Source organism: Scyliorhinus canicula, chromosome 3 (assembly GCF_902713615.1).
Source record: "Scyliorhinus canicula chromosome 3, sScyCan1.1, whole genome shotgun sequence".
Taxonomy (NCBI): Eukaryota; Metazoa; Chordata; class Chondrichthyes; order Carcharhiniformes; family Scyliorhinidae; genus Scyliorhinus; species Scyliorhinus canicula.
The window spans coordinates 91,614,024-91,640,998 of record NC_052148.1 but is presented as its reverse complement, the minus strand read 5'-3'; the positions used below and the strand labels follow the sequence as shown (position 1 = coordinate 91,640,998).

At 49.0% G+C, this 26,975-nt stretch overlaps 1 protein-coding gene across 1 annotated transcript in view; it reads right to left on the bottom strand.

The window, feature by feature from the left end:
* The window catches only part of LOC119963623 (sodium channel protein type 2 subunit alpha-like), a 210,744-nt gene that overhangs the window by 120,686 nt on the left and 63,083 nt on the right, over window positions 1-26,975 (bottom strand). The window contains exons 15-17 of the mRNA XM_038792953.1: window positions 25,154-25,534; window positions 8,762-8,935; window positions 6,377-6,493 (exon numbers count right to left, since the gene is read on the bottom strand). Of these exons, the coding sequence (XP_038648881.1) occupies window positions 6,377-6,493; window positions 8,762-8,935; window positions 25,154-25,534 (672 nt within the window). The remainder of the gene's footprint in view (window positions 1-6,376; window positions 6,494-8,761; window positions 8,936-25,153; window positions 25,535-26,975) is intronic.

Sequence of the window (26,975 nt, the reverse complement as noted above, 5' to 3'; positions counted from 1 at the left end):
CATACCCCTGATACTATCCAGCACCTCCCTCAGCCCCAGGGGCTCCTCCAACGTCTGCCTCTTTGCTTCTTCCACCAGGGAAATTGCAGCTCGTCCAGAAACCACCCCATGTCCCCCTCCATCTCCTCCTGGGTCTGCCTCATGAAGTTCCTGGTAATACTCTCTTAATGCCTCATTTATCTTCCCTGGCTCTGACACCACATCCCCAGCCCCAGTCAATATTTCCCTGGACGCAGCCTGTCTCTGCAGCTGGTGCGACAGCATGCGGCTCACCTTTTCCCCATACTCATATTGCACCCCTCTTGCCCTACGCAGTTGCCCTACTGACCTCCCCGTTGTCAGCCTGTCAAATTACCCCTGCAACGTTTTCCTCCTCGCCAATCCCTCCATGGTGGGCACCCTCGAATATTCCCTGTCCACCTCCACTATCTCACTCACTAGACGGTCATGTTCCGCCCTCCTTTCCTTATTCGCACGAACCGTAAATGAGATAATTTCTCCCCGGACCACTGCCTTCAGTGCTTCCCAAAAAATGCCCGCCGACACCTCCCCATTCTGATTCAACTCCACATAATCTCTAATCCCCAACCGCACCTTATCACAAAAACTTCCAACCGCCAACAACCCCAAGTCAAACCCCCACCCCGGCCTCTGCTCTCGTCCCTTACTGAACCGAATATCCAGCCAGTGGGGTGCATGGTCAGAGATAACTATCCCCGCATACTCTGCCCCCTCCACCCCACCCAAAATCTCCCGACTCAGTAATCAATTCTCGAAAACACCTTATAGACGTTTGAAAAGAAGGAATACTCCCTTCCCCGGGTTCTGAAAGCGCCATGGATCCACCATACCCATCCTCTCCATAACCCCCCCCCCCCAGCTCCCTTGCCATTTGTACCCTACCCATCGACCTGGGGCTCGATTTATCCACCCTCGGCTCCAGGACACAGTTAAATTCTCCTCCCATGATCAACTGGTATGTGGCCAAATCTGGGATTGCTGCCAGCAACCCCCCTCATAAAACCCACATCATCCCAATTTGGGGCATACACATTTACCAACACTACCAGTGCTCCTTCCAATACCCCACTCACAATCACATATCTCCCACCAGGATCCCTCACCTCCTTCGCATTCACAAATCCCATTTTTTTGCTGATTAAAATCGCCACACCCCTCGATTTCAAATCAAACCCAGAGTGAAAAACCTGCCCGTCCCACCCCTTCCTTAACCTAACCTGATGCTTCACAAGGAGGTGTGTCTCCTGCAAAAAGACAACCCCCGCTTTCAATCTCCTGAGGTGCGCGAACACCCGCAACCTTTTAACCGGCCCATTCAGTCCCCGGACGTTCCACGTTACCAACCTTACCGGAGGCTTGCGCCTCCAATCCCCTCTACCGTCCGTCATCTTCCCCACTTAACTCCTGCCCCTTTAATTCCACCCTGTACCTAGCCCATCCCAAATGACCCCTTTCTTCGTCCTTGACCAGGTCATCTCTCACCCCCTGCCGCGTCGCAGAAACAACCCTCCCCCGCTTTTCCCCTTCTCCCCCCCCCCCCCCCCACATCCCCTTTCCCCCCTCCCCCGGCCACCCCTCATGGCCTTCTCCCCCACCACCTCACTTCCGTTCACCAGCATACCCTGCTAGCGCGACTGCCCCTGCCCAAAGGCACATCCTAATGACCTCCGCGTCCCTCTCCCCCCCGCTCCTCAGTTCAAAGAAGATGGCCACCTGCTGGCCTTACCCTCCCCCACCCAAACAAGGACTTCTCCTGAACTCCAGGTAGCCTTCTCCAAAAGCAAACAAACAGATGTTAAACACAAACAGTCCCATACAACAGGAGGGGGGATGGGAACATCCATCCCCACATAAACTTTTCACATCTACAACTACTTACAATCTCAACATTGAACAGAAACCACCCCCCACCCCCCCACCCCCCCCCCCCCCCCACACAAAAAAGGTGAATATCCCCCAATCCCTACACCCACTTCAAATATGCTCCCGACCATTACATAGTGCCAGCACCCTGTTCCCAAGCATTGTCCACTCAGTTCTCCCCGGGTTTATGCTCCTTAATGAAGTCTTCGGCCGCTTCTGGGGTCTCAAAATAATACTCCCGGCCTCCGAACGTCACCCATAATTTCGCCGGATAGAGCACCCCAAACCTGATCTGCCGCCGGTACAGCACCGCCTTGGCCTTGTTGAAATCTGTCCGCCGTTTTGCCAACTCGGCTCCGATGTCCTGATAAATCTGGAGGTTATTTCCCTCCCGGTCGCAGCTACGCTTTTCCCTGGCCCACTGCAGAATTTTCTCTTTCTCCACAAATTTATGGAGTGTCACGATCACCTCCCATGGCGGCTCCCCAGCTCTAGACTTTTGCCTCAGACACCTAGGGCCTTTTCTGCACTGAATTTTTCTGTGATTCTATGCGCTCGGTCCACTTCAGGTGCCTTATCTCGCACCCTTTCTGCCACCAGTCCCGCCAGCATCCTCGAGACGTACTTCGTGGCACTCACACCTTCCACTCCTTCAGGCAGGCCCACTATTCGCAGATTCTGTCTTCGCGAGGTATTAAGTGGAAAGAATTTTGGCTAACCTTTTTGGGTTCAAGCTGGATGATGTCACATTTGCCTAAATTGAAACCTATTCGTCAAAGTTTTGCCCATTCACTTAATTTGTTAATATCACTTTGTAATTGTATGTTTCCATCTATACTGTTTACAGTACTGCCAATCTATGAATCACTGGAAAATGTAGAGATATGGCTTTCAATTCCATTATCTGAACCATACACTGAGTGCCCAACACATGCCCTGTGGGACGCGTTCTGCAGATTGCAGCGGCACCCCCGGCAATTCTCTGGGCCCCGATGGGCCGAGCGGCTGTCGGTTTCAGGCCAGTCCCGCCTGTGTGAAATGGACATGGTCCCATACGGCGGGACCTGGCTGGTAGGCTGGCTGGTGCGGTCCTCGGGGGGGGGCGAATAAGTTAGCAGGAGAGAGGGCATTTCTGGGAAAGTGGGTATCTTGCTTATTTTACAGTATGGCATCCGAGATGCCAAGAGAGAATATCAAACTAAGCTAGTCACAGACAGACTCTCGGCGGTTGTGGCAAGGACTAAACAACATAACGGGCTACAAAGTGAAGCCGAGCAGTATCTCTGGCAGCAGCCCACCCCTCCCCAATGAACTTAATGCATTCTATGCTCGGTTCGAGCAGATAACCAACAATCCGCTGTCGAGTGCCCCAGCAGCCCATAATTCACCCATACCCCCCATCACAGCTTCCGAAGTCAGATCGGCCTTCCTGAAAATGAACCCGCGGAAGGCAACGGGCCCGGACGGGATCCCTGGTCGTGCACTCGGAGCCTGCGCAGACCAGCTGACAGAGATATTCACAGACATCTTTAACCTGTCCCTACTCCACTCCGAGGTCCCCACCTGCTTCAAGAAGACCACCATCATACCGGTACCAAAGAAGAACCAGGCAACGTGCCTCAATGACTACCGCCCGGTGGCCCTGACAACAGTTGTAATGAAGTGCTTCGAGAGGCTGATCATGAAGCGTATCACCTCCATACTCCCGGAACACCTTGACCCACTTCAATTCGCATACCGTCGCAACCTGTCCACATCAGACGCCATTTCCCTGGCCCTACACTCATCCCTAGAGCATCTCGAAAACAAGGACTCCTACATCAGACTCCTATTTATTGACTACAGCTCCGCCTTCAACACCATAATCCCAGCCAAGCTCATATCAAAGCTCCAAAACCTAGGACTTGGCTCTCCACTCTGCAACTGGATCCTCGATTTTCTGACCAACAGACCACAATCAGTAAGAATGAACACCAACACCTCCTCCACAATAGTCCTCAATACCGGTGCCCCGCAAGGCTGCGTACTTAACCCCCTACTCTACTCCCTGTACACACATGACTGCATGGCAAAACTTGGTTCCAACTCCATCTATAAGTTTGCTGACGATACAACCATAGTGGGCCGGATCTAGAATAACGACGAGTCAGAATACAGGAGGGAGATAGAGAACCTGGTGGAGTAGTGTAACGACAACAATCTCTCCCTCGATACCAGCAAAACTAAAGAGCTGGTCATTGACTTCAGGAAGCAAAGTAATATACACACCTCTGTCAGCATCAACGGGGCCGAGGTGGAGATCGTTAGCAGTTTCAAATCCCTAGGGGTGCACATCACCAAAAATCTATCCTGGTCCACTCACGGCGACGCTATCACCAAGAAAGCACAACAGCGCCTATACTTCCTTAGGAAACTAAGGAAATTCGGCATGTCCACATTAACCCTTACCAACTTTTACAGATGCACCGTAGAAAGCATCCTATCGGGCTGCATCACAGCCTGGTATGGCAACTGCTTGGCCCAGGACCGCAAGGAACTTCAGAGAGTCGTGAATACTGCCCAGTCCATCACACGAACGTGCCTCCCATCCATGGACTCTATCTACACCTCCCGCTGCCTGGGGAAAGCGGGCAGCATAATCAAGGATCCCTCCCACCCGGCTTATTCACTTTTCCAACTTCTTCCATCGGGCAGGAGATACAGAAGTCTGAGAACACGCACGAACAGACTCAAAAACAGCTTCTTCCCCACTGTCACCAGACCCCTAAATTACCCTCTTATTGACTGACCTCATTAACACTACACCCTGTATGCTTCATCCGATGCCAATGCTTATGTAGTTACATTGTATATCTTGTGTTGCCCTATTATGTATTTTCTTGAATTTTGTTTAATTCCCTTTTCTTCCCATATACTGAATGATCTGTTGAGCTGCTTGCAGAAAAATACTTTTCACTGTACCTCGGTACACGTGACAATAAACAAATCCAATCCAATCCAATCCAATGCAATGCAATCCAAGACTTGCTTCAACTCAAGGAGGCAGGAATAGACGCGGAGTAGTGATGATCATTAGAAGAATGGTTCAAAAATAAAGATAATGCCAAAGGTAATTGCTGAAATTTTCCGGCCCCATGGCAGTTGGGCCAGGGTCAGAAAATATGGCGAGCCAAAGTCTGTTGATTTCGGCGGGTCTGGAAGATCCTGACAGTGGCCAGGACTGAAAGATCCCACCCAAAGTCTACAGGTCAGCACACGGCACACTTGCAGCTGGAGCTGTGCATTCCTGAGGGAAGGGTAAGAGGACAACTGGTTGGATCCAAAACACGTGTCATTTTTGTAGGAATTAATGATAGAAGCATTTAGAGGCACTTATATGTTCCGAGTTTAATTAACCATAATACACAGCACCAAAGCATGGAGGTACTAAACTGATAGAAATCGCTAGTTGTGCTGCAGTTTAAATATTGTGTACTTGTATTTGCTCTATTGTAGGAGGGCAAGAGGAGTTGAAACTAATGTCAGAGATAACGTTCTTATGACATAAAACTGCTGTTCAGTGCATGTGTAAAATCTATGTGATGGCGTTGGGTCACAAATCCAACGTCAACATGCCAGGTTCCTATAACTGTGGTCGGGCAAGTGCTCACCCACCATTTTTAGAAAGAGTTTGTTAACAAGCAAATTGATGGGAATATTACACTGCTTTTGCCATAATGCAGTTGGTGTGGGCAGGCGGGTAAGAGTGGGGGAGTCTACTTTTCACCACACCAGATGAAAAAGCGGGAAGAGAGGGTACATTCTTTGAGGGGGGCTGCCCCGTGTGATTCAGGGACATCCCATCAAGATAGTACACTCACTTTGTGCTTACCTCCTGCCGCTCCCCACTGGTCTGCAAGACCTGAACCCCCCACAAATCCACCTCCAACCTCTTCCTCGGGTGCCCAACACCTCTCCCCCAAAACGCTCAAACTCACTTCATTCCAGGACCCATGCTGTCTTCTTCGTGGAGATGTCTTCACTGAGTTCTGGCACCGCTGGGACTGCTAGCAATCTGATTGCTGGCAGCTCTTGACAGCCGGACTTCTTGTCCCTTTGCAGCAGAAATCCCACTCACCTTGTTAAATTTGGTTAGCTCACAACTAACTTTTCTAACCGGAGGCGGGATGGGGGTTGGTGAACAATATGCCCTTCCACTAAAATTCATCACGAGAGCAATTGGCCCGGGCTCAATCTTAGAAATTCTGGTTTTATATCAGAAAGACATTGATTCAAGCCCCACTCCGAGACTTGCTGACATAATTGATGTTGATTCTTTAGTGCAATACCTGACTATTGTGTGGTGTATAATAGGTGACCAATGCGACACTGAACAGGATGAATTTGTACCCCAGTATGTTAAATAATTGTGCCCACTGAATTTCATTACATAAATTATATGGTAAACTTATTTGAAACAAGGATAACTAAAATAAAATTAGACACTACCAACCCTCATTCCTTCCCAACGAGAGATGGCTCGCAGAGGCCTCAATGCACGCAGTGTTCTGAGTGATCGCAGTGATTTGAAGGCTTGAATGCTATTGCCCAACATACTGAGCCACCCTATCTGTAAGAAAAAAAAATTAATAAGTCATAGTTGATATTAATTTTGCATGATTCTTTAAACACAGGTAAAACATACCAAAATATTTTCTACTATTTTTCAACCTAATTTAATTTTTAAAACTTTCTGGAATTTAACCAGGAGCACTCTTTCTTATGGAGAGGTAGCTGGGTATAAGTAGAGCTGACCAATGGAGTTTAACTCATGCCCTTATGCCACTACCATCGGTGGAGCTCCGAGTAGCTCCAGGTGAGATTGCTTTGTAATACCTCTAACTTTGAAATATCTCCAATTTCTGTTTTGTACAATGTTGTCATCTGTTGATTTATAGACTATTTTGATTCTGTAAGATGCTCTTATTACGAAAATACAAATTAGGAGCAGGAGTAGGCCACTCGGCCCCTCTCGAGCCTGTTCCGCCATTCAACAAGATCATTGCTAATATGATTGTGACTTCAACCCCACAGCCTACTGCAAAAAATGAATGTTTTCTCCACACAGTCGCCCCCCCCCCCCCCCCCCCCCCCCCCCCCCCCCCCTCCGCCTCCCCCAGCTATCAGAAACTGTGAAGAGTGAAGAAGCTCCGCATCCACAGGAAGAATGAGCCAAGGTGAGGTGCTGTCACACCTGACCCAATAAATGACTGAAGAACACAACAAATATCTGAGACAGGGTTGCTTGTCCTCTTCATTTATGAATGGAGATAATTAAAGAAGAAGAGAAATTGTTTAAAATTCAGTCGGGTGTTTTCCCATCTTTAACTCTGTTTAAGTATTTTTGTGTTGCTGGGCAGCACAGTGATTAGCACTGCTGCCTCACAGCTCCAATTCTGCCTCCCAGGTTCAATTCTGGCTTCGGGTGACTGTCAGTGTGGAGTCTTGTATGTTCTTCCTGTGTCGGCGTGGGTTTCCTCCGGGTGCTCTGGTTTCCTCCCACTGTTCAAAGAAGTGCAGGTTAGGTGGATCGGCAATGCTAAATTGCCTCTTAGCGTTCAAAAGGTTAGGTAGTGTTACTGGGTTGTGGGGATAGGGTGGGTTTGGGTCGGGTGCTCTTTCCAAGGACCAGTGCAGACTCAATGGGTCAAATGGCCTCCTTCTACACTTATGAAATGTTTTGGTGTTGAGTTGTATTTTGTAATGCAATGGCGATCCTTTTTATACTGAAATGTAACTCTGGAAGACAGTGGCACAACAACATGCAGCACAATGTGATAATACAAATGATGACAGATTATAAGTATTGTTCCCTTACTTTTGAAGCTGACAGCATTGCAAAGTGGCCAATCTTCATATGTGAGCGCTGATAGAACCTGTTAACAGGCTATTTCAACAGGTGATGTCACAGCTGAACCCGATTCTGTCCTCTCCTGACACTCATAAACATGCACATTCCAGTCGGGGTCACGAGATAGTGGTGAGGCGTAGGAACTCCAGCTGATTTGTTTCCTCCTCTTGGAGCACTTCTTGGAGTGCTGATGCTAATCGTAGCATTCCCACAATATTATGAAATTTATGTAATTTAATGATTTATTTTCACAGACAGATTTATAAAAAATGGAAAGGTTTTGCTGGAAACTGTGGCACCGTGGGCTAATTATTTTAGACTATGTGCCATGAAGTGCAGGGTCTTCAAGTTTAGTGTTGTGACTTCAATGCAGCGAGTTTCTGATCACAAACCAGAAGCCTCTTCAGGAACAGAGAGAAAATTGGTACGCAAGTTACCTTGTTCAGTTTCCCTCTGTCTTCAAGAGGGCAGAAACTGTTCAGGAAACAATGCATTGCGCTGGGGAACTTTTGAAAAGGCAAGGAGATAGTTGTAATAAGCGGAAAATTACAAATAAATAAAGTGAAGTGAAGAAAAACAAGATCTTCTGAAGGATGTTTCTAATCAGAATTATTTGTCTGGTCTTTACAGTTCTGTTTACTCTCTGTAAGACATCTGTCTGCAATGTGATAATTCATCGTTGTAACTATGCAGCCAATCCACAGATGTGTATCAGGTGTTTTGTGTGGAGATGTTACTTCAGGCAATTCCCATACAGCTTTCATTTGTTACAAAAAACACATTGTCCTTTGAACTCTAATGTCTTCTGAACAAACAATCATGCTACATGTTGTGAAATGATGTACAGATGCTATCTCATTTATGCAAGCCTGAGAACAGAATTAAATTGCATTTTTCCGAACAAAATGCAATGTAATCGAAACAAGTTTAAGATTAAAGGAGATTCCCAGAAAGAACTTCATACGGAATTAATAAACAAAAACTTACCACAACAAGAAAGAAATCCAGTAACGTCCAGACATTTGTAAAATAATCTGTAAGACCGAGGCCCAGCACCTTGACAATCATTTCAAAATTGAAAAAGAAGGCGTAAAAGTAATCCAGGTACTGCAGTGCCAGCTGGACCTTTGCATCATTTTGCAAGTATTTATCATCTAAAGTCTGTGAAGAAAAAAAGAGAAAATGTTCCAAAGACACAAGGCAGATTTTAGTAGTACAATTCTTTCAATATAGAGGAAGTTAGCATCTTTGAATGTTTCCTTTTGGTACATCTTTTAGGAGGATATATTAACACATGGAGGTACAGTTTTCACATACGTACAATGCTTTATGTGCCAAAGAACCTCGAGGTAGCTAAAATGGATTTCGCCTGCCTTTACTCTGCCTTGGTAAAAAAGTTGAAGTGTGTGCTCAGAATGTCCGCTCTGAGGATTGTTAAGGCCATGATTGAGTGTAAAATCGTCTACTAGCACTCATTTAGAAGATTGCAAGTCATTTTATTGCCCGACAACTTCTCCCAACAGCAATCTGCTGAACAGGGATAAAGTAGTTGTTACTGGGACTTTTCAGTGTCACTTAAAGCCAAACTCAGCTTTCACTGTCCACATGCTACAGGAGACAGACTGCGTTTGAAGAAGACTTTGGAAATGTCTTGAGAGACTTCCTGGGACACTTTTGTCACTCTTCAACACTCTTCAACAATGTCTGTGAAATTCTCTCAGGGCTTCATGTAAATAGAGTGCTGTGCTGCTCTATCTTATTGGGGATCTTACAGAAATCACCAGAAGAACAAGAGTGTTTGGTCTGAGGGATGCTGCTCGGGGTCGTCATTTGTCTGTAAGAGAAAAGGGAGTCAGGAGGCCAGGCAGAGCAGCACTGGCTGCTGCAGGAGGGAGGGACACGAGGACTGGAAGCCAATTTCAAAGGATGATGTCACAAATCGTGGCTCACGTTAGTGTCTTACAATGTCTAACATTTTAGAATTCTGTATCTCTCATTGGAGGGCCACAACGCTGAGGAATATACGCAGACTGAAGACATCAGAAAAACTAAGAAGGAGATACAATTGGAGAAAATGCATTCCCGTGAGGACTGATATTTTCAATCAGGCTTTCACTAACCTTTGAATTTCACAATTTAGTAGATGGGAATGGGGAACTGTTGAAAACTCGAACACAGAAAATGACTCAGTACTTAATTAGGAGATCATGTTATATTGAAAGGATTAGAAACATATTCAAAGTATGTTTATAGGATTTTAAGAAAGTGCATAAAGAGATCTTTCAGCAATGTCATGGATTGATTAGAAACATGCAATGTTTTCAAATTTAGCCTTTGATTTTGCATAAATGGACCTGTGTATAATAGGCTTAATGCACTAATTGAGCAATGAATCAATGTAGTTTCCATTGTGCATTTGAATTTACACCAGCGCAAAATGTATTATTAATGCAGCTCTAGTTAAAATCCATTTAATTTGCCTGATCTATGTTATGAAATGGAGGTCAAACCACAGTTGGTCTCAGATGTAATCCAATTTCCAAATACCAGAACAATTGGGGTATTATGCAAAGGCAGTTCATGTTTGTTAGCTGACAACAGTGATTGCCAGGGTAGCTGTCAGCTACCAAACAGCTGCAGCTTGTTGTCTTCCTTCAGTATTCAAAAACAGAGACTGCAGAAGAACATAGAACGGTACAGCACAGTACAGGCCCTTCGGCCCATGATGTTGTGCCGACCATTTATCTTAATCTAAGATCAACCTAATCGACACCCCTTCAATTTGCTGCTGTCCATGTGCCTGTCCAAAAGTCGCTTAAATGTTCATAATGACAGAATACAGCCAATGGGTGGCGGGGGTGGGGTTACCTGGGGTTGTTCTGCTGACGTGGGAGGGATCTGAAGTAGGCAGTGGGAAGGAGGTCGAGGGTGGAGGCAGCCAAGAGGCGGGCCAAGAATGGCGCGACGCATGGGCTGGGGGCCGGCCCGAGAAAGGCTATGGCTGACCGGCGTGGGGGTGTGTGTGTGTGTGTGTGCCCCCCAACCAGGCTGATCATCTGGAATGTCAGGGGACTGAATGGGCCGGTTAAGAGGGCACAGGTGTTCACGCACTTGCGGGCTCTGAAGGCGGACGTTATTATGTTGCAGGAGACACATCTGAAAGTGTCTGACCAGACTAGGTTAAGGAAGGGCTGGATTAGCCAGGTCTTCCACTCGGACTTGGACTCGAAGTCCAGGGGGGTGGCAATCATGATCAACAAGCGGGTGCAATTTGAGGCGGAGGGCATAGCCGCAGACAGGGGGGGGGGGGGGCAGATACCTGATGGTAAGGGGCAGACTGGAGGGGAGAAGAGTGGTGCTGGTGAATATATATGCCCTGAACTGGGACAACGTGGACTTTATTAAAAGAGTGCTGGGGAAGATCCCGGACCTGGACTCTCATAGACTAATAATGGGGGGGGGACTTTAACATGTTCCTTGACCTGGGGCCGGATCGGTCATGTCCCAGAACGGGTAGACTCCCAGCAATGGCAAGGGAGCTGAAAGGGTTCATGGAGCAAATGGTGGCAGTGGACCCCTGGAGAGCCAGACAGCCGACGGGAAGGGGCTACTCGTTTTACTCGCACGTCCATAAAGTATATTCTAGGATAGACTTCTTTGTCCTAAGCAGGGACTGTGTAGGGGAGGTAAAGAACACGGAATATTCGGCAATCACTATCTCGGACCATGCCCCGCACTGGGTAGCCCTGCAGGTCGGAGGGGCGAATCACCAACGCCCACAATGGAGGCTAGACGTGGGACTGTTGTCGGAGGAGGGGATCTGTAAGAGGCTTCGGAGGTGTATGCAAAACTACTTGCAGGTGAATGATACGGGGGAGGTCTCAGCAGCGACCCTGTGGGAGGCGCCAAAAGCAGTAGTATGGGGAGAGTTGATCTCAATTGGGGCACACAGGGCCAAGGCGGACAGGGCAGAGATGGACAGATTGGTTATGGAAATTTGTCGGATAGACGAGGAACACACAGAGTCCCCGGGGGAGGATCTACTCAGGGAGAGGCAGAGACTACAGGCGGAACTGGGGGCGCTATCCACGAGTCGGGCCGTGGAACAGCTTAGGAAGGCGAGGGGCGTGGTGTACGAGCATGGGGAAAAGGCCAGCAGATTGTTAGCGCGGCAACTCAAGAAGAGGGAGGCGGCCAGGGAAATAAGTAGAGTGATGGATGGGGAGGGGAGCAAAGTGGAGGACCCGGCAGGATTGAATAAGGTATTCCAGGACTTCTATAGCAAGCTGTACACTTCAGAGCCCCCGGAAGAGCCGGAGGAGATGAAAAGGTTTCTGGATGCGTTAACATTCCCAACAGTAGGTGGGGGGCGAGTGGATGGGTCGGGAGCCCCGATTAGAGTGGAGGAGGTATTGGGGGGCCTAAAGGCCATGCAGTCGGGGAAAGCCCTGGGGCCGGATGGATACGCAGTAGAGTTTTACAAGAAGTTCTCTGAGTTAGTGGGTCCGGTCTTGGCGAGGGTTTGTAATGAGGCCAGGGACAGAGGGACCCTGCCACCGACAATGTCGCATTCCACCATATCACTGATATTGAAGCGGGGTAAGGACCCGGAAGCGTGTGGGTCATACAGGCCAATCTCCCTGATCAATGTAGATGCCAAGCTCCTGGCAAAGGTCCTGGCGATTACAATTGAGGACTGCGTACAGGAGATGATTGGGGATGACCAAACTGGGTTCGTGAAAGGCAGGCAGCTGTCGGCCAACTTGAGAAGATTACTCAATGTGATAATGGTGCCTCCGGCGGGCAGGGAGGTGGAGGTAGTGGTGGCGATGGATGCCGAGAAGGCCTTCGACCGGGTGGAGTGGGGCTATCTATGGGAGGTGCTCGGACGGTTTGGGTTCGGGGAGGGACTGGTGAATTGGATCAGGCTATTGTATCAGGCCCCAAAGGCCAGCGTCAGGACAAACAGAGAAGTGTCAGAGTATTTTAGACTATACCGCGGGACCAGACAGGGCTGTCCGCTCTCCCCGCTGCTGTTTGCGCTGGCCATAGAGCCGCTGGCGATTGCGCTGAGAGCCGCAAAGGGATGGAAGGGGACGGTTAGGGGCGGGGTGGAACATAGGGTCTCTCTCTATGCGGACGACCTGCTCCTGTACGTGTCGGACCCACTGGCCGGGATGGAAAGTATACTGGAAACATTGAGGAAGTTCGGCCAGTTCTCAGGGTACAAATTAAATACGGCCAAGAGTGAAATGTTTGTGGTGCAGGCAAGGGGCCAGGAGAACAGATTGAGAGGGCTACCGTTTAGGCTAGTTGAGGAAAATTTCCGGTACTTGGGGATCCAGGTGGCACGAGACTGGGGCAGGCTGCACAAGTTAAATTTGGCCAGGGTGGTGGAACAAATGAAGGGAGAGTTTCGGAGATGGGATGCACTCCCGCTGTCGCTGGCAGGGAGGGTGCAGACTGTAAAGATGACAATCCTCCCAAGATTCCTGTTCATTTTTCAGTGCCTCCCGATCTTTATCCCACAGTCCTTCTTCAAAAGGGTTAACAAGATGATCATGAGCTTTGTCTGGGTGGGAAAATCCCCGCGGGTGAAGAAGGCGATGCTTGAGAGGAGCCGCAGCGAGGAAGGGCTGGCATTGCCGAGTCTGATTAACTATTACTGGGCAGCTAACATCGCCATGATAAGGAAGTGGATGGTGGGTACGGGGTCTATCTGGGAGCGGGTGGAGGCGGCCTCGTGCAGGGGCACCAGCTTGGCAGCCCTGGTCACAGCTCCTCTACTGCTGCCGCCGGCCAGGTACTCCACCAGTCCGGTAGTGGCGGCGACCCTGCGGATATGGGGCAAGTGGAGGAGGCATGTAGGGGAGGTGGGGGCGTCTGTCTGGGCACCAATCTGCGACAACCATCGGTTTGCCCCCGGAAGTATGGATGGGGGGTTCGAGCATGGCGGCGAGTGGGGGTGGGGAGGTTGGGTGATATGTTCCTGGAGGGGAGCTTTGCGAGTCTGAGGAGCTTGGAGGAGAAATTTGGTCTGGTAAGGGGAAATTATTTCAGGTACCTACAGTTGCGGGACTTTGTCCGTAGACAGGTCCCATCCTTCCCATGCCTCCCGCCAATGGGGGTCCAAGACAGAATAGTCTCTAGGGGGGGAAGGAGGGGAGGGTAGAGTCTCTGATATTTATAAGGTGTTCATGAAGGGGGAAGGGTCCCAGACGGAGGAACTGAAACTCAAATGGGAGGAGGAGCTGGATGGGGAGATGGAGGACGGGCTGTGGGCAGAAGCCCTGAGTAGTGTGAATTCGACCGCAGCATGTGCCAGGCTCGGCCTGATTCAGTTTAAGGTCGTTCACCGGGCCCACATGACGGTGGCCCGGATGAGCAAATTCTTTGGGGTAGAGGACAAATGCACTAGATACGGAGGAGGACCAGCGAACCACGTACACATGTTTTGGACATGCCCGATGCTTAGGGGGTACTGGGAGGGATTCGCGGGGATCATGTCCCGGGTGCTAAGAACAAGGGGGGGCGATGGGTCCAGGGGTGGCAATTTTTGGGGTTTTGGAGGACCCGGGAGTCCAGGATGAGAAAGAGGCAGATGTTTTGGCCTTTGCTTCCCTGATAGCCCGGCGACGAATACTATTGGCGTGGAGGGACTCAAAGCCCCCGAAGACTGAGTGGTGGCTTGCAGACATGTCGAGTTTTCTGGGTATGGAAAAAATTAAGTTCGCCTTGAGGGGATCTGTACAGGGGTTCGCCCGAAGGTGGCAACCATTCATTGACTTCTTTGCGAGAGAGTGAGCGTCAGCAGGGGGTGGGGGGGGAGGTTAGAGTAGAGTAGAGTAGGAGGGATAAATTGGCGGGTAGTGCCGATGGGAGAGGAACGGGCTTGTGCAGTATGGTACGATTGAAATATTGAAAGTACGTGGTTGTTTGCACATTTTTGCCTTTTTTGCTTTCTTTTTTGTTGATGTCTGTAACTGTTTACAATGCCGAAAACTACCTCAATAAAACTGTTTGTTAAAAAAAAAGACCGGGTTTGGAACCCCGGGGGACTCCACCTCCCAGGGGCCGAATATAAGATGACGTCCTGTGGGCAGCGCTCAGTGAGCACTCATCTCCCCGGCTGGCGAAGTTCTCTGTTTATTAAAGCTTTTGTTTTACGAGTAAAAAAAAAAAAATGTTCCTAATGACTGTCACTCCACCACTTCCGCTGGCAGTGCATTCCACGCACCCACCACTCCCTGTGTAAAGAACCTACCTCTGACATCTTCCCTATGTCTTCCTCCAATTACCTTAAAATTATGTCCCCTCGTAACAGCCATTTCCGCCCTGGGGAAAGGTCTCTGGCGATCCACTTTATCCATGCCTCTCCTCACCTTGTACACCTCTATAAAGTCACCTCTCTTCCTTCTTCACTCCAGTGAGACAAGCCCTAGCTCCCTCAACTTTGCTTCATAAGACATGCCCTCCAGTCCAGGCAGCATCCTGGTAAATCTCCTCTGTACCCTCTCCAAAGCATCCACATCCTTCCTATAATGAGGCGACCAGAACTGGATACAATATTCCAAGTGTGGTCGAATCAGGGTTTTATAAAGCTGCAGCAAAACCTCGCGGCTCTTAAACACAATCCCCCTGTTAATAAAAGCTAACACACCATACGCCTTCTTAACAACCCTTTGAACCTGGGTGGCAACTTTGAGAATCTATTTACGTGGACCCCAAGATCCCTCTGTTCCTCCACACTTCCAAGAATCCTGCCTTTAACCCTGTATTCAGCATTCAAATTCGACCTTCCAAAATTAATCACTTCACATTTATCTAGGTTGAACTCCATCTGCCACTTCTCAGCCCAGCTCTACATCCTGTCAATGTCTTGTAACCTGCAACAGTCCTCGACACTATCTACAACTCCATCAATCTTTGTGTCATTGGCAAACTTACGAATCCACCCTTTCACTTCCTCATCCAAGTAATTTATAAAAACCACAAAGAGCAGAGGTCCCAGAACAGATCCCTGCGGGACACCACAGGTCACTGACCTGCAGGCGGAATACTTTCCGTCCACTACCACTTGCTGTCTTCTTTCAGCCAACCAATTCTGTATCCAGACAGCCATATTTCCCTGTATCACATGCCCCCTCACTTTGTGAATGAGCTTACCATGGGGAACCTCATCAAATGCCTTACTGAAATCCAGAGCCACCACATCCACTGCTCGACCTTCATCAATGTGTCTCGTCACACACTCAAAGAATTCAATGAGGCTTGTGAGGCATGACCTGCCCCTCACAAAGCCATGCTGACTATCTTTAATCAAACTATGTTTTTCTAAATAATCATAAATCCTATCTCTCAGAATCCTTTCCAATATTTTGCTCACCACAGACGTAAGACTGACTGGTCTGTAATTCCCAGGGATTTCCCTATTACCTTTCTTGAACAGGGGAACAACATTCGCCTCCTTCCAATCATCTGGTACTACTCCAGTGGAGAGTGAGGATCATCGTCAAAGGCGCAGCAATCTCATCCCTCGCTTCCCGTAGTAACCTTGGGTATATCCCATCAGGCCCAGGGGACTTATCTATCCTGATGCTTTTCAAAATTTCCAGCACACCCTCCTTCTTAATATCAACCTGTTTGAGTCTATTAACCTGGTTCACGCTGTTCTCATGAGCAACAAGGTCCCTCTCTCTAGTGAATACTGAAGTAAAGTATTCATTTAACCCCTCCCCATCTCCTCAGACTCTCGGCACAAGTTCCCTCCACTATCCCTGATTGGCCCTACTCTTACTCTTATCATCCTCTTATTTACTACAAAAGTGTAGAATGCCTTGGGGTTTTCCTAATCCTTCCCGCCAGGGCTTTTTCATGCTCCCTTATAGTTTTCCTAAGTCCATTTTTGAGTTCCTTCCTGGCTACCTTGTAACCCTCGAGAGCCGAGTCTGACCCTTGCTTCCTCAACCTTACATAAGCTTATTTCTTCCTCTTGACTAGAAGCTCCATTTCTCTTGTCATCCAAGGCTCCTTCACCTTACCATTCCTTCCTCGTCTCAGTGGGACAAAACTATCCAGCACTCACAGCAACCCCACATTACTGTTGTGCATTTCCCCAAGAGCAACTGTTCCCAATTTATGCTCTTCAGATCCTGTCTAATAGCAGTATAATTTCCCCTCCCCAAATTAAATACCAACACATACTGTCTGTTCCTATCCCTCTCCATGAACAATGCAAAGGTCAAGGTGTTGTGGTCACTGTCACCGCAATGCACACCCACCGAGACATCTGACACCTGGCCTGGTTCGTTGCCAAGCACCAAATCCAATATGGTCTCCCCCCTAGTCGGCCTATCTACATATTGAGTCAGGAATCCTTCCTGTCCATACCTGACAGGAACCAAGGAGGTTCCAGTCAATTTTAGGGCAACTGAAGTCACCCATGACAACAACTCTGTTACTTCTGCACCTTTCCAAGTTCTGCCGCCCAATCTGTTCCTCCATCTCTCTGCTGGTATTTGGGGGTCAATAGAAAACTCCCAATAAAGAACAAAGAACAAAGAAAAGTACAGCACAGGAAGCCCGTGCCGACCTTGCTGCCCGTCTAAAATCTTCTACACTTCCTGGGTCCGTATCCTTCAGTATTCTGGGGTAGATCCCATCCGGCCCTGGGGACTTATCTACCTTAATCTTTTTCAAGACGCCTAACACTTCGTCTTTTTGGATCTCAATGTGACCCAGGCTATCTACACACCCTTCTCCAGACTCAACATCCACCAATTCCTTCTTTTTGGTGAATACTGATGCAAAGTATTCATTTAGTACCTCGCCCATTTCCTCTGGCTCCACACATAGATTCCCTTACCTATCCTTCAGTGGGCCAACCCTTTCCCTGGCTACCCTCTTGCTTTTTATGTACGTGTAAAAAGCCTTGGGATTTTCCTTAACCCTATTTGCCAATGACTTTTCGTGACCCCTTGTAGCCCTCCTGACTCCTTGCTTAAGTTCTTTCCTACTTTCCTTATATTCCACACAGGCTTCGTCTGTTCCCAGCCTTCTAGCCCTGACAAATACCTCCTTTTCCTTTTTGACGAGACCTACAAGATCTCTCGTTATCCAAGGTTCCCGAAATTTGCCGTATTTATCCTTCTTCCGCACAGGAACATGCCGGTCCTGAATTCCTTTCAACTGACATTTGAAAGCCTCCCACATGTCAGATGTTGATTTACCCTCAAACATCTGCCCCCAATCTAGGTTCTTCATTTCCTGCCTGTGGTAGTATGACTAGGGAGATTACGGTACCTTAGAACCATGCTGCCATTGGTGCAGAAGACTCGCTGCCCATTGGCTCAGGCAAGTCACGTGCCTCTCTGACAATTGGCTGAGGCTAGTCATGTGACTACCCGCCGATTGGCTGAGAGGTTGGTAGCTCCGCCTACGAGGCGGGGTATAAGAACCTGTACTGGCTGGCAGTCGGCCTTTCTCTGTACGTCTACTGCCGGGCACACATCTAGTGTATTAAAGCCTGTTGTTTGGAACTACTTCACGACTCGAGTCCAATTGATGGTGCATCAATTTAATACACTAGAATTTTGAAATGGAGCTACGGATCAAGCCAGACTGCCTCCGCATCAGCCCGCATACTGCAAACGCATCAGCAACGTTTAAACATTGGCTGGCGTGTTTTAACAGCTACCTCACCACAGCAGAAAACCGCCCGACAAGGGAACAGAAACTCCACATTCTCCACTCGTGCTTGGGCACCGCCTTCTACTCTCTGATAGAGGATGAACTGGACTATGACGCCGCTATGGATCTGCCGAAGGGACATTTCATCAGGCCAGTGAATCAGGTCTATGCGCGGCACCTCCTGGCTACGAGGCAACAGTTCCCCGGTGAGTCCCTCGGCAAATTCTATCGGGCCCTCGTTGTTCTGGGGAGAAATTGCGCCTGCCCGCAGGTCACTGCAGCGGAGCACACCGAACTCTTGATCAGGGACGCCTTCGCGGCGGGCATGCAATCATCCCAAATACACCAGAGGCTTCTGGAAAAGGACACTTTAAGTCTCGTTGAGGCACGGACCCTCTCATCCTCCTTGGAGGTCGCTGACCGCAATGCCCGCGCGTATGCCCCCGGCCGCGCGGCGGCCCCTTGGGCAGTGTGGCACGCAACCCCCCTCGTCCCTGCCGATTCTGACCCCCCCAGACCTGCACCATGGGGCACCCCGATAAGCCCACGGGCCCCCGCTGCTACTTTTGTGGTCAGGCCAAGCACCCCCGCCCGCGCTGCCTGGCCCGCACAGCAACTTGTAAAAAGCTGCGGCAAGAAGGGCCACTATGCAGCTGTCTGCCAGTCAAAATCAGTCGCTGCCGTTCTGAACAGCGACCGCGGGTCCCCCCCCCGCGTTCCACTAGGGCCCTGTGCGGCCCGCGGACCTCGCTGCCTCCACCCCCCCACTGCCACGAGTGATCCACGGGCGCCGCCATTTTGGGCCCCCGACTCCACGTGCGAGCCCCGGGCACTGCCATCTTGTTCACCCCCCACCACGTGCGGCCAACGGGCGCCGCCATCTTGGATTGGCCTGGAGGACCCCGCAAGTGAATACTCCATGATGGATGACGACTCTGAGTTCCTGCCACGACTCGCCGCAGTGACGCTGGATCAATCACGGCCCCGCACGCTTTCCACGGCGACCACACAGATCCTCCTCAATGGTCATGAGACGAGCTGCCTGCTGGACTCTGGGAGCATAGAGAGTTTTGTCCACCCCGACACGGTAAGACGCTGCGCGCTCCCCGTTCACCCAGTAATCCACCGGGTGCTGCATGGCGGACCTCATGGTCCAGGGGAGGGTTTTAAAAAACTATAAACCCCTCGTCCTTCCCCGCCTCTACGCACCGGCACTTCTAGGACTGGATTTTCAGTGCAACCTGCAGAGCTTAACCTTCAAATTCGGCGGCCCTATTTCACCCCTTACGTCTGCAGCCTCGCGTCCCTCAAGGTCGACCCCCCTTCCTTGTTTGCAAACCTCACCCCGGATTGCAAACCAGTCGCCACCAGGAGCAGACGATACAGTGCCCAGGACTGGACCTTCATCAGGTCCGAGGTCCAAAGGCTTCTGAAGGAAGGGGTCATAGCGGCTAGCAACAGTCCCTGGCGAGCACAGGTGCTGGTGGTTACGACTGGGGAGAAAAACCGGATGAGAGGGTCCGTGCCTCAACGAGACTTAAAGTGTCATTGACTACAGTCAGACCATCAACAGGTTTACGCAGCTGGACGCGTTTCCTCTCCTCCATATCTCCGACCTGGTTAACAGGATCGCACAGTACAAAGTCTTTTCCACGGTGAACCTTAAGTCCGCCTATCACCAGCTCCCCATCCGCACGAGTGACCGAAAGTACACTGCGTTCGGAGCGGAGTCTGATTAAGGTTAACGGGTCCCTGACGGCGCCCCTTCGCTTTGGGAGAGGGGTGCCTCAGGGCTGCCCCTTGTCCGGCCAACTTTATTCTGTATGCGTGGAGCCTTTGCTGCGCCTCCTGCGGAGGACGTTGTCGGGGGTGGTGCTGCGCGAGCCGGACATGGAGGTGGTCCTCTCGGCTTACGCTGATGACGTGCTCCTCATGTTCACTGACCCCGGTGACCTGCGGAGAATGCGAGAGTGCCGGGCTGTGTACTCCGCCGCATCCTCTGCTGGGATCAACTGGGCTAAATGTTCCGGACTCCTGGTCGGTCCGTGGCAGATGGACCCCCTCCCAGAGGAGCTCAGGCCCTTTAGCTGGAGCCCGACCAACATCCTATACTTGGGAGTCCATCTTTGCCCGGCAGAGGAAGCCTGGCCGACGAACTGGCAGGAGCTGGAGACCAAGGTCACCACTAGCCTGGGACGCTGGACAGGACGGCTCCGAGTGCTGACCTACAGGGGTCGAGTTCTCGTCATAAACCAGCTGATCGCCTCTATGCTGTGGTATCGGCTGGTCACTTTGACCCCTCCCCCTGACTTTGTCACATGCATCCAGAGAACCCTGCTTCGCTTCCTGTACCAGGACCTTCTCAAAGTCTGGAACACGGTCGCCAGGCGCCGCAGCTCTCCCCCGTCAGGAGTGATGGCTGTCGTAAGGGGGCCTCTGCTCAGGAATCCGTACCCCCACCAATATCCATTCAGGTGGCTGGCGGAGCAGAGGGCTGTGGATGCCGGGGTGACCAGGATCGGGACGTGCTGGGTGGCGGAGGGGTGGGCTGGATGACACCCTACCAGCTTGCCAGGCACGGAGCGGTGTCTGTCCGGTGCGCGGCCAATGCTATCCAAGGCCTCAAAACGGTCCTGCCCGGCCCAGTGGGCACACTTGGACTTGAGACGGCGCGGTTGTGCAGTGGCATCCCGTCTGAGCGGACCCCTGCTCGGACGGAATTCCACATTGGTCCCAAACCCCGGAACCATTCCCAGGTGCTGGTGCCCCACAGCCCCAGCCGCCTTGTGGAAATACCCTTTGTGCCCTTTCGCACTGCCCGGAGGGGTTTCCTGTACGGCCTGCTGTTGCACACTTTCCACCTCCTTGCCCTCGCCCGCCACTCGGACACATCTCCTTGCCGTCCGGCGGCAGAGGGCCCCAATGGAGGTCCCTCTACGGAGGTGTCCTCCCCATCAAACTAGGGGACCTGGGGTGAAGGGTGCTGCGCATGGCAGTGCCGTGCAACCATCGTTTAAATCACTTCACGGCTCTGCCAGAGACCTGCCACTTTTGCGGCCTGGTGGAGACCATGGAGCATGTTTATGTTGTCTGTCCTAGGCTGCACCTCCTTTTTGGTTTCTTGTCAACGTTGTTGTTGATGTTTTCTTTGCACTTCAGCCCCATGCTCCTGATCTACGGACATCTGGTGCGGAGGGGGGCGGGGAAGGCGGAGGACCTCATCGTGAACCTGCTCCTGGGCCTGGCCAAACTTGCCATTTATAGGTCCAGGCAGCGGGCGACCGAGGGGGTCGTCTAGCCTGACTGTCTACCCATCGTCCGCGGCCTCGTTCGCGGCCGTGTGTCCCTGAAGAGGGAGTATGCGGTGCCTACGGGCACACTCGAGGCCTTCCATGCTCGGTGGGCACTGCAGGGGTTGGATTGCCTTATCAACCCCGATTTTCACACTTTAATTTGACGGGTTTGTGATAAGTTTTTGTTTCCTTTCTCGTTCCTTTTGGGCTGTGCTCCACTCGTTGTTTTGGGGCATTCCCCTCTTTTGTTTTACCCATCAGTTCCTTTATGTTCTTTTACTTGGTTTTCACACCCAGCATCACGCCAGTGTCAGTGGCGGATGCTGGCCTAATCCTGCACGTGTAGATAAACGTGTAGGTCACAGATTCACAAAAAAAAAACACAAACAAAAAAAAATAAAATAACAAAACACATACACAAAAATATAAATTAGAGTAGTGAGACCATATAAAAGGTCCAGCCCAAACAGCAACTTTTAAGTTAATTTACTAAACAAAAGATTAGACTTTAGATAGAAATTAACCCTTAATATCCCTCAGTCACCAAACTCTCACTATAGCACTCTAATGCACCCAAATTCAGCACTCTAGTGCAAAGAAAGAGCCACCATACATTTACATGTTTATATACACATCTGTACAGACATTCGAGAATCTGCTTGTAATCTTTGTGGCACAAAACTGATGCTTTGAAAGTGGCAGCCATATCTGATTGTATTATCACAATTCAGTCAGCAAGCAATAAAGCAAACATTTGGAACAGGGGACTTCTAGGTTTCCATCTTAATTGAGTTAAACTATATGTTTTGAAATGGGCTTTTCAGGGAAGAAGGATACTCATTAAAGAATTAAACAAATGTTGAGTGCCTGAAATAGCTCTATCACTGTCTTTAGAATGGGGTTTTCTTATGATATATTCACGTAATTTTACTTTTTTTCATATATAAATAACTTATCTGACTTTATATAGGAACAGAAGCAAGCCATGTCGCCCTTCAAGGCAGCTCCGCCAATCAGTTAGGTCATAGCTGATCTGTATCTTAATTCCATTTATTTGTCGTAGCTTCATCGTCCTCAGCTCACAAATATCAATTGATTTTGGTCTCAAAAGTTTCAATTATTCCAGCATTCATAGCCTTGTGGGGAGAGAATTCCAAATTTCTGTCACCCTCGTGTTTAACTAATTTACTTGAGTTTTTGATGAGGGAGCAGTGAGGGTTGATGAGGGCAATGCTGTTGATATGGTGTATGTGGGATTTCAAAAGGCATTACATAAGGTTACACAAAAGACTTGTGAGCAAAGTTAGGAATAAAAGGAGCAGTAGAAACATGAATATGTAATATAAAATTGGTGGAGAGGTAGTATTGTAATGGTATTGCCACTGGACTAGTATTCAAGAGTCCCAGAGTAATGCCACCACAGCAGATGGTGAAATTTGAATTCAATAACAATCTGGAATTAAAAGCCTAATGAGGATCATGAGGCAATTGTTGATCATTTTTTTTTAAAACACCTGATTCAGGGTATGAAATCTGCTGCCCTTACCTGGTTTGTCCTCCATGTGACTCCAGATCCACAAATGTCCTCAATTCAAGACAATTAGGAATGGGTAATATATGATGCCGATGCCCACACTCCATGAATGGGCATAAAGAGTAGTGGTGTAGAAGTTGCTTTTCGGATTGAAGTGGAGTTCGCCAGGGTTTGGCTTTTGGTGTACAGAGCACAATTTCAAAATTTGCAGACGACAGGAAACTTGTGAACCTTAAGGATGGCAGTACAGAACTTCAAAAAGGACATAGGTGGATTGGTGGCATGTGCAGATAAGTGGCAGATGAAATTTAATCAGAGAAATGGGAGGTGATTTGTTTTAACCCAAAGAGTGCAAAGAGACAATTCAAAATAATGGGTTTAATTCTAAAGGGGTGCAGGAGCAGAGAAACCTGGTGTATATGTGCTTAAATCATTGAAAGTGGCAGGGCAGGCTGATAGAAGTTTTAAAAATTCATTTACGGTCTGTGGCCGTCGCTGGTTAGACCAGCATTTATTGCCCATCCCTAGCTGCTCTTCAGAAGGTGGTGTTGAGTTGCCTTCTTGAAGCGCTGCAGTTCCGCAGGTGTAAGTGACTCACAGTGCTGTGAGGGAGGGAGTTCCAGGATGTTGCCCCAGCGACAGTGAAGGAACGGCGATATATTTCCAAGTCGGGTGGTAAATGACTTGGAGGGGAATATCCTGGTGGTGAGGTTCCCAGTTATCTGCTGCTCTTGTCCATCTAAATGGTAGTGGTCGTGGGTTTGGAAGGTGCTGCCTAAGGAACTGTGGCGAGTTCCTGCAGTGCATCTTGCAGAGTTAAGAAAGGATACACCATTCTGGACTTACCTGAGCACAGATTACAGAAGTAAAGAATTTATGTTAAACCTACAAAAACAAAACACTGGTTTCCCTCAACTGGAGTATCCTGTCCAGTTCTGGGCATCAGGACGAATGTGAGGGCATTAAAGAAGGTGCAGAAAAGATTCACATGCATGGTTCATGGATGAGATTGATTGGAGAAGCTGGGATTGTTCTACTTGGAGAATCAAAAGTTGAGAGGAAATTTGATAGAGTTCTCCAAATTCATTAGGGGTCTGGACGGAGCAGACAGGGAGAAACGTTTTCCATTGGAGAAAGGACAAGAAGCAAAGGGCATGGATTAAAGGCAAAGGAAGAAATGGCATGCGGAAATGCTTTTTCCACAGTGAGTAGTTAGGATCTGGAGTGCACTGCCTGAGTGTGTGTGGTAGAGGCAGGTTCAATCAAGACATTCAAGAGGGGACTGGATTGTTACTTGAAAAGGAAAAATGTGCAGGGTATGGCTGAAAGGTAGGGTAGTAGCACTAGATGAATTGCTCCTGCAGAGGGTCAGCACCAACACAACAGGCTGAATATCCTTCTTCTTTGTTGTTACCACTCTATGATCAAAGGAGAACATTAAGTTCCCAACAGACTTCAGGAATTACTTCCGAATGAATTGTCTGTTTTTCTTGGGTGTTACATAATTCCACAAAAAACCTAAATGCCATAGAAGCTAAATATCTAAAAAGTCTTGGCATACGTGGAATCATCTCAGAACATGAACTGTGACTCCAAGAGTCACATCTTATAATTAACTTGGGTTGAAATTAAATAAGGTGCCAGGATTTCTGTTTTATTTATACATCCCGGCCATCATGGTTTTGAGGAACCATTGGATTTGGTGACAGATAAAAACAGCCCTGGTTACAGAAAAAAAATCAAATATAAAGCAGCACCAGATCTAAACAAGGGCATTATACGTGTTTGGTTTTGTGACCTCCAGTCTGTAAGTGTCGAGGTTGAGTACAGCAATAGATTGTATTTAAATCTATTAGTACTTACCAGTGTTATTGTACTCAAAAGTATGACAAAGAGTACACTCCCATCAAACACACGATTATTCACCACTTTGAACATCAGCTTCCTGAGTGCCAGGAAGAGTTCTGCCACGAATGTAGTTTTAAGTTGGTGACAACAAGTGCACCTTTCTGTGCACATGGTCGGCAAGCAGGGTTGCATTATTTTGATTTCTGTTTTGTTTTCCTCATCCTCCGCGGTTTCACCTTCAACTGAGCTCGCACGTTTTTCCTCCTCTGCTTTATTCTCTTCGCTAACATGCTTGTCATTTGACTGCTTTGCTACTATTTCTGGGTCACTCACGTCCGCAGCTGGTCGATGCAGTTCACCCTCTGTTTCCTGCTGCACTTCCTCCACCGTCTCGAGCTAATTAATAATGTAGGATAAAGAGTTATGATCGGCAACTTCATCGAAAAGAGCATATGATGCAAAAAAGATGAACATCACAAGTTAACTCTTCCAGATATACACAACTACAGAATAGGATGCGAAAGGCTCTGCACTCACTGTGTTGAAGGATGAGTTTCTGGCAAAATTACAAACGGGAAATTCCTGCCGTCAGCTGGCAGGCCTGGAGGTGTTGGCGCCACTTTTAAACGGCTGCCCTACACACCTAACAGTGACAGTCCAAGGCGGCAGCTGCAGTGTTTCAGAAGCCAAATGTAGACTCAGCCTGGTTTGTCCTGACTTGTGATCGGCCTTGAGAGAGGAGAGGTCACCTGGCACAGAACAGGTGACCTCTCAGAACATACAAAGAGCCACCTTCCTCTGAAAGACTCATCCAGACTCCCAACAGTTAGCTCCATTCTCTCTCCACAGATGCTGCCAGACCTGCTGAGATTGTCCAGTATTTTCTGTTTTCGTTTGAGCACAGAAAGGGTGGTGTCACGGTTCAGCGATTCGCATCCCTTTGCAGGCTGGCTGGGAATGAGGGCAGCTGCTCTTCGCAAGCAACGCAATAAAGAGACCTGCCGCCTGAGCAAGGATGCCTGGATGGAGATTTTAGTGCAGGGTAGCAGCTGTGGGCCCACAGTCACACCTGGGTGTAATGTAGAAAGTAGGTCCATGACCTCTTCCACACTGCCAGGGTGAGTGTAATAGAACCATGAGAATGGGGACAACAAGAAATCCATTCCAGTGAGGGGCATGTGGTTGGCAAAAGACACAGCGTCAAATTCACCATGTGGCTTGGATACATGTGGACTAGATGCATACAATATATCATGATTGTACAAGTTTTAAAGTGCAAATGTGGGTGGGTTACTCAGAAAGCCCCATGATACTGGAGCATGCTGATAAAGGGATTAGTTGTCGAACAGTGGACACTCATTCTCTCTTTCTGTCTGCAGGCAGAATGTCCGTTATTAGGATGCTTACAAGTACAGCAGAAGAGGTGACAGAATTGGCTGGACAGCAGAACAGCCAGACAATTGTGAATGGTGAAACAGCACTGCAGAAAGAAGAGACTTGAGCTTGGTGTTGACCACTGCTGGGCAGAAAAGAGAATTATGTCACACAGGGATGGTTAGAGGGTTTGTGAATCATTCTTTCTGTGCTCACATTCTGGAGGGACAGCCTGCTCCATCATTGAACCATAGAATCGTAGAATTCTTACAGTGCAGAAGGAGGCTATTTGGCCCATCAAGTCTGCACCAACTCGCTGAGATAGCACCCTACCTAGGCGCACTCCCCTGCCCTATCCCTGTAACTCCACCTAACCTATACACTAACAGGAAATTTTACCATGGCCAATCCATCTAACCTGCATGTCTTTGGGCTGTGAGAGGAAACCGAGGCAGATACATCA